Source organism: Anneissia japonica, unplaced genomic scaffold (genome assembly GCF_011630105.1).
Source record: "Anneissia japonica isolate Jap-2015-1 unplaced genomic scaffold, ASM1163010v1 scaffold9_len2422644_cov172, whole genome shotgun sequence".
Lineage (NCBI taxonomy): Eukaryota > Metazoa > Echinodermata > Crinoidea > Comatulida > Comatulidae > Anneissia > Anneissia japonica.
In genome coordinates, this window is record NW_022758107.1 from 509,654 (window position 1) to 519,912 (window position 10,259).

Sequence of the window (10,259 nt, forward strand, 5' to 3'; positions counted from 1 at the left end):
TTTTTTAAATATATAATTAAGGTTTATTTTGAGGATCATGATACTCAAAGACTGTTGAAGGTGAATCCACACAAGACACTGAGGAATATTTTATCAGATTCAAGGTAAGCTAGAGTTATGCCATTAGAGACAGAACCTCCTAGGTGCATATCATCAGGATACACACTGTATTTCTAAACTAGTAAATTGATAAATTCTTCTATGTATATCTAATTAATCTAATTACAGAATGTTCTTCATACCTAACATCTAGGGCTATGTTCAACATGTTTTAAAAAAAAATGCAAATTTTAATCTTTTGATATATCATTTTTTTTTCACTTCTATTTTTTTTCTTAGGTTGCGGATTCTGCTTGGAACTCCAGCTTTTATAGTTTTGGTAGATGGATCAGAATATGAGAAGGTACTACTTCAAAAGCACAATAACAGTAAAACATGTGTAACATATGGATGAAGCAATTAAAGCTGTACAATACAAACTATTTATAGCTTATGAGAAAATAGAGAAACTTAAATCTTACATAATTGCTTGTGTTGTAAATACTTTGATCTTGACACATGAATCCAAGTAACTTTTTAAAGAATGGATGATTCAAAATTATATTTTCCAGAATTAGCCATTGTATCATAATCGAATAATGTTAAACATCAGTGGTGTAGTAAAATGGTTACAGTAGTAATAATCAACAAATTAAAATCTAGTTATTAAAATCATTCAAATTTGTTGTAACATCAGAACCTGGGTCCTGCCGTGTTCATAAAGGCCTCATTAGTCGCTTCGCTCTCTGGAAGCATTGCTCTAAGACCAAATATAGAAATACGAGTGGAGTTGAAAAGCTTAGTGGTTAAGATGCTTGCCTCCTAATACCAGGATCGTGGGTTCAGTGTCTGTCACAGCAGGACTTTCTCACGACTAAAAACTACTCCACTCCCTAGGCCTTAGTAAGAGACTTGGTTTATACAGCAATGTTGCATCTTGTAAGTTGTGAGTGTACTTGGATGTGAAGGAAATAAAAAGAAGATTACTTGGCGCTGATTTTTGTCACTGCACCCAGACCAGGGCCATTTTGCAGTTCCTTGACTCCAGCTTGGACTCACTTCACTTCAGTCTGCATTAGTGTCATCACTCAAGCGATGACACCATCAGTGTCAACACCATCATTATATTTGTCATCATAATCGTTTGTCACTGTCATTGTAAACCATCAACCATTGTCATCATTACTGACTCATAGCTGTTGGAAGCATTTTGCAAATGGTCTGGCCACTAAAGAGCAATTAAGGGTTTAATGATTTCTTAGGGTAAATAACCAATGTCACATGATTCGAAATCCACCAATCAAATACCAAGGATCTATCTAGGTGTGTTATAAAAATTGTTAATAGACATGCGATTTCGAATTCTATTCACTGTGTAAAAGGAATAGGGTATATTCATTAATGCATTTCCAGTGTAATGCAAGTAAATTATTTGGAGTTAGGCTGGACTCATAATTAACTGCACAAGAATAATATTTTTTGTATTAAACAATATTAAGTTATTGTGATGAATATCATTTATGACCAAAATAATATGGAACACAAAAAACAGGATTACAGTTCTTAAAACTAATATATAAAAATTGACATAGAGCATAAATATTTATATATACAAAATGTATCTATTAAAAATAATATAATGCGAACTGTAATATCAAACATTTTGTTTAAAAACAGTGGACAAATATCTCACGCTTGAAAATTAAAGTGTAAAAGCTAGAGAGCCTACCAGTAGGCCTATATCTTTTCTGTGAATAGGCCTATTAATGTTTCCTCTATTCATACCAGTACGAATATGATGCCCTTGAACCCATCTGTTCCATAGTCAGTGTGAAGTCTGGATCCGTGCCAGTGACTCCAATGGCGGACAGTTGCTGAATTAACATTATTAATTAAACGATATTATACAATTCTATCAGATATAACACGATGCGGTACAAAGTATTATTTATTAAATATTAAAACCAAATTAAGACTATGGCTGTTCTGCCTTTGTTTTGTTAACTTATCTACTACAGAGATGCACACTACCAACCACTAAAAAAGCTGCTCTGCTCATCGGACAGCTTGTTTCGTAATTTAATTACTGGTGTAAAGATGTACTTTCCAGAATGTAAATGCACTGTCGGTCTATGTTTCGATTACATTTTTATTAATAAAAACTATATACATAGAGATTCCTATATATTTGTATATAACGTTTTAATATTCCTATTTCTGTAACTAGTAGTTTTTCTACATTTCCTCGGACTTGCATTTCTGGTTTTATAAAGGACAAATTTGTTCTGGGATTGTTTTTTTTTTCCGACTCCTGATTGATATATGCTCTTGTGACTTGTGGCAGCTTTAAATTAACTCTTTTTTCCCCCTGTTTTCTGCAGTGTACATATAAGCAATATAGATTTCTTTTAACCAATGAGAACAAAGTAACCTCACGATGACATCAGACATACTCATGAATAATTAATCACTAGACTCCTTTGCTGCTACATTCATCTCACAGAAGGGCGAAACAAAAACTTTCACATGTTATGATATTATAGTATGGTTGGTTGTCGTTGAAATACATCATGGACAGCGACACAAAGTTGTTCTTATGGCTGATCGAAAACTCTTTGACATAAACACGTAGATAAATGGATTAATGCAGCTGTTCGCTATTCCTAGCATCTTAAGTGTCCTGTAGATAACATGCATATGGTATTTAGTTTTCATATCAATGGCGTCCATACGATCTATGAGTGTCCATACCATAAATGGTCCCCAAGTTATTACATACAGCAGAACGACAACGAAAAGCATCAGCATTGCCTGAAACAGATGCGACAAATCACGTATTAATGATAAAACGACGATGAAGATGCAGACTCTGAAGAAATTGACGATGACAACATAACATCAACTACGACAAATGATGGCGCAATCATATCGACATTCGAAAATTTAAAATGTCATTGTGAACAAAGCAGTAGTTAAAAGCCAACATCTGTACAATTTGTATTCAGAGATAGAAAGTTATTTATTTATTGAACAATATTTTAAGACGGTAGCCCAAAACAGCTATGCTGACTTGAAGGGGCCCTCACACGTAAAACAATATGAATGTGAGCAATACAATTAAATTTAACATGGAATAAATATATATATATATGTGGAAATATGAATAAACATTTTATGAAAAATCGTAGATCCATAAAAATAACTACAATAATAACAATAACAAAAACGAATGATAAAAAAAAAATAAAAGAGGCAAACATCATGAATGCAATATAAAAAATAAAATTTTAAATTTGAGAAATCTAAAACGTTTATATTTAAAAGGTAAAAATGTAATTCAAAACATTGAAATTAGTGCCTAGACTTTAGATAACGACTTTAGATAACGTGACGAATCATGTCTAAAATTGAGTGAATTTAAAAATGACGTAGCTCTAAAATGAAAACTATGTTTAAAATATTGCAACTTTGGTCGTGGAATAACAAATGTAGGACTACCCCAGCAGTTACTGCTCTTGTTGCCCGAGTGCCTTCTCACTGAATAATTGAAAATAATTACAAAGGTTGTCTGGAGCAACACTAATGGTAGCCTTGAAAGCCCAATTGGAGGAGGATGTGGTCTGAGACATTTTAAGAGGCATAGAGTATCAAGGATAGAAATAAGGAGAGATGAAGAAGTACAAGGATGAACATTGCGAATGATACGAAGAGCACGATTTTGCAGGGGTTGAGTTTTATCGATGATGTTATAGGTATTTATAGTTTCCTTCGCTTCTTCGAAGGAGAGGTGATTACCCTCGCCTCTCCAAAGGACAGGTGAAGAATAGTGAAATAAGTGAAATAGTGCGCGTCTATGTCTGTCTGTGTGTCCTCCCCGGCGCATAACTCAAAAAACTACTAGACAGATTTACTTCAAATTTCCACCACACACCTACACACACACACACACACACACACACACACACACACACACAACACAACACACACACACACCCACACTATGTTACATTTATCTCGGTTCTCCTCAAATTTGGTGCTGACTGAGATGAATGTCATTTATATATTTTCTGGCCGCAACAGACCTGGGGCGGATGCATAGTTGGGGGTGGAGGGGTGGAGGATGTGCAGACCGTGCGATCGCACCTCCCTAAATTGTATTAAGAAAAATAATGTATTTTTGATATGAATTACCGGTTAGATTTTTAAGGTATGAGTGCCAACCATGGTGGGGCTGAGGTGGTGTGGACTCTCACGCACTCCCTACCGCTAATCCTTCATCCGCCCCAGTAGACAGAGGCAACTCGAGCAGATCGTTTGACCGAGTCGTTCGGTTAAGCTGAGATGACTTGAACGTGTCCACTGTGTGTCAAAGTCTTGCCGGCCCACTGGCTACATAACTATGACACAACATGGAGGGGGGTTGTTATTTTATACAGTGCCATTACTTTCTTTTTCCGCATGACGTCTGGACTGTTTAGACTGGGTCAGTGCGTTTGTCCGAAGGTCCGTTGGTCCGAAGTAAATATAATTCAAATATAGACAAATTATATTTGAAGAAAACACAAATTCGGGACCACCATGTAGGCCTATTTTGGTTAAAAATATACAAATTATTGCTTGCTCGAGAGCCATGACTTGTCGGCTCAGTTTATGTATCTTTTTAGCAAACTATTCGAAATTTAAAAGATTCCAAGTGAATGGAACGTAAGTATAATTGAAATTGAAAGCAAATAAAAGAAGCACTAGAAATGATTCATATCATATATATATTGATTTTAATTCATAATGCTTTCAACTAAAGTTCTCCCTTTGAGCATCTGCCCTACTATGAACAATTGAAAGAGGAATTTTACTGATGCGAGTCAGCCAGATTTTTGTATATTTCATAAAGGAAAAAACATAAAAAATAAAAATTTGGTGAGGCAGAGAAAATGGATGTGCGAAGGGACGAAAAACTATAAATTTTTTTTTATTTGGCCTTAGCTATTACATTACTAAATATGAAACTTGCATTGATTCAGTTCCTACAGTTATTTTGGGTTCCATTTTGAATTATTGTTATTATTAATAAATTATTATCATTTGTAATTGTTTGCTCTGTCTCGTACTCCTGTATAGAGTGCCAAAAGTGATGAAGTACGAGATTGCCATGATAAGTACGGGGATGGTGAATTTGACCACGAAATCGAACATGGCATTCAAATGTATCCAAGGTTGTGCAAAACTCGGCCTGCATTGCGCCCGTCTGTAGTCGGTATAAATATGTTCCTGAATAATAGGAGAATGTGAGAATTAAATTACATTGTAGGCATATCGTGTAACGTTATTTATCTTATATCCACTTTTATAGTTTATGCAGTAGTTATGAAACACAAGGTCGTGAATAAGAATTGCTGTCATTAGCTAGTGATATGCATGCACAAGCAACGTACATACACATAACATACATATATATTTGTAGCCTTCTATCCCTTTCGGCGTTAATGCCACTGGAGGATCCAGAGGAAAACAATTTTTCATATGTTGCACAACTGATTTTTTACCACCCTTTCACCTTTTTCCCCAGACTTAGATATTCAAAAATCTGTATGTTTTTCCTCCGGACCATGGCTTTAATGCACAAATGCAGACAGGACAAAAGAACATAAAACGATAAACATAGAAAAGAGGGAGAAACTAAAAATGAAATCTCACTTTATAACTGTTACCACCACCACAGATATAATTATACCTCAATACTATCACTATTATTAATTAATACTATCACTATTACTATCAATTATTATTACCGTCACCTCTCCGAAAGAGAGGCGAAGGGTATTGCAATAGCGCGTGTCTGTCTGTCTGTGTTTGTCCTTCCGGGCGCATAACTCAAAAACTACCGTACTGGACCAATTTACTTCAAAGTTTCACACATTGACAATATTACGTGTATCTCTGTCCTCCTCGAATTTGGTGCTGATCGGTAAGAATGTAGATTTTAAAACGTTATTTATATATTTTTCGGTCGCATCTGACAGTGCCAACTCGATCGGATCGTTCGACCGAGCGTTTGCGTAGCTTTCATATTCTTTCATCCACAAGCAGCGATCAGGACCACTGCTTCGCGACATGAGGATGAGGAAGTCAGCATTCATCATATCAGTTCACAAAAATTACCCTAAAAAGCGCCCTCTATAGTTTCTGCCTTAAATGTATGGGGAAAAAATAATGGGGTCGGCATGACTTTAGCGGATCGACCGCGGACCGACTCGAGCGGATCGACAGTGTGTCACATTTTGGAAGACAAACTAAAATCGGTCTGGACGGCCACCTGAGGCCTATGATGATATGACTCGTTTGGTGGATAAAGTGGAGAAGTAAGATGCAGATTTTAGATGTTTTCCGGCCGTATATCTCACAATTATTTACTGTCCCAATTTCATCAAAAACAAAATAATTGTGAATAAAAATAAAATATGAAAAAAAGTAGTCAATAAATGCACAAATGATAAAAAGTTAATAATAATAATAACAACAACAAAACAATAATAATAATAATAATAATATAATAATAATAATAATAACTGGACTTTCTATGTCTGTTTGAACAACACAACATGGGGCTTCTCCTCATTGCTTTAATGAGAATGAAATTGAAATTGCAACAAAAAAAAGTCGTTAAATGGTATAAAGTAAAAAAATACTACACGGAAAACCAATAAAATATTAATGAAATGGAAAAAAATGAAGTGGGAAAAAAACACGAAAACCAAGTTCACTGCGACGTTATTGGTGAGACTTGAACTATGGCTGCAATGGTAATAGCGAGGCACATCGTGAATCATAACCATTGGGAGCCATATGAGCCGAACTTGCATAGGAAAGTACATTTTCAGTTCATAGCAATTCAATGACAGAAAGCAAAAATTGTTCATGCGTTGAGTTTAACCTAGCTGTAGCTGGTTTAAACGCTTCAGAAAACGCAAATTGCGTTTAAATAATTTAATCACCTGTCAAAAAAAAACCCCCTTTAAATGGTCCTCATATCCACACCCTATGCCGGATCATCACAAAAATTCAGTCATTTCTTTGCTGGACAGCTTTTACAAACTATTATAGAAAGTTTCATTTACACCGATTGAAAAACTTTTTGTAGATATTTACGTCTGGGATTTAAAAAATTTAAATGACCCTCCAGTTTACACCCTTGACTGACTAATTCGTCGCCAACACATAATACTATCTTCCTTGTAACTTTTCCGAATGTTTCATTCAGATCAGTTGATCCGTTTTCGAAATATGTTGTCTATGACGTTTTCCTTTCAATGGTCCTCAGATCTACACCCTACTCCGGATCGTCACAAAAATTTTATAATTTCTTTACTCGAACTTGACAAACTGTTATACAAGGTTCAAATTATACCCATTATTTTTTTTAAAGAGATATTTAGGTCTGGGTCCTGAGAAATTGAAATAACCATCCAATTTACACCCTTGACTTATTCGTCGCCAGCACATAATAATTTCTTCCTTGTAACTTGGTTAAATGTTTTCCGAATGTTTCATTCAGATCGGTTCATCCGTTTTCGAAATATGTGGTCTGGGACGTTTTCCTTTAAATGGTCCTCAGATCCACACCATACTGCGGATCGTCACAAAAATTTGATCATTTTTTACAAGACCTTTATAAAGTATTATAGAATGTTTCATTAAGACCCATTGGTTTTTTAAAGAGATATTTAGATCTGGGTCCTCAAAAATTGAAAAGATCCTTAAATTTACACCATTCACTGAATCGTCACTAACACATAAACTTTCTTCCTTGTAACTTGATTAAACTTGATTAAGCTTTCCCGTACGTTTCATTCAGATCAACTGACCGGTTTTTGAAATATCCGGTGTAGACTGTTTGACCTTAAATCACTTTAATTGGTCTTCACACGCACACCCCACCATAGATTGACACTAAATATTAGGAGGCACATCCTTGATATATGGCCTATGCTTCAGCAAAGCACGGAAAAATTCTAAGAATGGGAAGTGACGGCCAGAAAAAACAGTGCAAAATGATTGGAAAAATATATGCAAGAAAAAAGAAAAAAAAATCAGAACAAAAACAATGACGTTTCCCAGTACTGCTGGGAAAAGCCAACAATAACAATAACAATAACAATAACATCAATAGTAACAGTAGCAGCAACAGCCACAACATATTAGATCATATGATTTATGTGGAGAATTTCAATAAACAAATTTACAAACATTATCTCTATTCCTAAAGCACTAAAGAATCACAACAATACCTAATTTAATCAGCAAATTGGAGATTTAGATGGTGTGGTGTGCTCTCACATTATATTATGATAATAAAATACCATACACTCTAAAAGCAGGCTAAGCGAAGTAATATCAATATAATTATCGTTGTTCAATTTTTTTTTCAAAACATCGTAAATTCATCATGATTTTCATTAAACAATAGGATTTAACTTAGCACCGAGGGGAAAAAAATACATTAATAACAAGTGGCTTATAAAGCGAAGAAAATTAATTTAAAAACCCTGAACGTGACTCTGTATATAAGAACAAATCAAGCCAATATTTAGCATTGGATCCAGATGAATTTTTTCGATGATCTGTATACTGAGTTTATTAAATTGTACTGAATTGTGAACATTTTCGTATCAAAATGATTATATTGTTCAATATCGATTTAGTTTCAATACAATGTTTGTTTAAAATCATAGATTAAAATGAGCCAACAACTTTTTTTTTTGCTGATTACTTGTTGACTATGAGTGCTTTAATAATAACGAAGGAACATTTAACTCTTACAATAAAGCCCCAACCCCAAAAATTTAGCAAGTGGACGGCCGAATTCATTATCAGTAGGAGTGTAGACCAAACTTACAGAAGCCAAATTTCCAGTGACAACGGCAAATCGGGATTTCAGAACACTGCTTTTTAAAGAATTAAACATTAAACAAGTGAGGGGTATATTACAATTGCGCTAAAAAAAAACTAAAAAAAAAAAAACTAGGGGATCAATTTACTTTACATTTTCAGACATTGACGGTGGTACATATATTTCGCTCCCCCTCAAATTTGGTCAGCAGTTAGATGCAGATTTAGAAAGTTTCTATTTTTTTCTGCCACATATCTCACAATTTGCTGTCCCAAATTTACTTTAAATTATGTCTACAAATGACATGTGAATAATATTTTATTATTCACATGTCAAATATGTAAAACATATTATTCAATAAATGCAAAAATAATAAAAAGTATACTAGCAAAAGTGAAGAGAGAGATTCGAACCGCACACAGTCAGGTGTCTTGTCTACACTGTCCTTGGGATTAGAGATTAAATTAGATTATTGTTATTAAACCAATTAGTTTCGTATCAGCAGTCAATGATAAGAAAGTGGGTATATTTCCTTGGCAGCTGTACCCGTCATGGTACACGTACATTTATCGATCGAGTTTCTAATACGGTATAAATTTCTTAATTAAAAGTTAGCGGCCTGCTTAATATTTGACACATGTTTGTTCATTTTTAAGTGTTCATCCAAAAAACACCGATATTCTTAACAATAGTTAGAAGTACTACCGCTTCGGCATCTCAAGCTTTATTTAAATGGGGCGCTAAAAAACAGAGTGGAAATTAAAGGGGCGCTTATGGAAATAGATGAAAATCAAGGGGTTCTTATGGGAAATTCAAGAAGCACTTTTTGAATGAACACAGGTTATATAAGGACATTACGAATGGTGGTGCGGCGGAAAACATAAATGTCCAGAGAACATGGCCCATGACAAGAATGCTATCTGTGAATATTTACATAACAGCAGAATAGCAGATGCAATTAGTGGTGGTGGGTAGTGGTTACCTTGTTGGCCATCGGCCGATTAAGATTAGCAGGACGGCATGATTATTGCAGGTTTTCTTGAATTGAGATGAGAATGTGCTAAAGGTTGTCGGAAAAAGAAAAAGAGGAGTTGGACTAGGCCTAGACAAATATGTAAGAAGATGAAAGTTGGAAATATACTGTCTATCCAGGAATCGGAGCTCTCATTTGTCCAAGAGAAATATCCTCATTTTGATATTGAATGTGATTCCACTCTGCAGCTCAAATCATGCCAACAACCACAGTCCAAGGATTGATTGGATAATTGACTTGCTAAATAGAAAATCTTGTGATATTATAGGGCGCCTCTTAAACAGGGGCGCTTATTTGCGC

General features: G+C 34.8%; 2 protein-coding genes across 2 annotated transcripts in view; one reads left to right on the forward strand and one right to left on the reverse strand.

Moving 5' to 3' along the window:
- LOC117125121 (tetratricopeptide repeat protein 4-like) overlaps positions 1-2,224 on the forward strand; it is a 13,129-nt gene extending 10,905 nt beyond the window's left edge. The window contains exons 8-9 of the mRNA XM_033271519.1: positions 27-104; positions 340-2,224. Coding sequence (XP_033127410.1) covers positions 27-104; positions 340-454 — 193 coding nt within the window. The 3' untranslated portion in view covers positions 455-2,224. The remainder of the gene's footprint in view (positions 1-26; positions 105-339) is intronic.
- Positions 2,225-2,607: 383 nt separating this feature from the next.
- Positions 2,608-10,259, reverse strand: part of LOC117125122 (galanin receptor type 2-like) — a 10,957-nt gene continuing 3,305 nt past the window's right edge. Inside the window, exons 3-4 of the mRNA XM_033271520.1 lie at positions 5,180-5,307; positions 2,608-2,719 (exon numbers count right to left, since the gene is read on the reverse strand). Coding sequence (XP_033127411.1) covers positions 2,608-2,719; positions 5,180-5,307 — 240 coding nt within the window. The remainder of the gene's footprint in view (positions 2,720-5,179; positions 5,308-10,259) is intronic.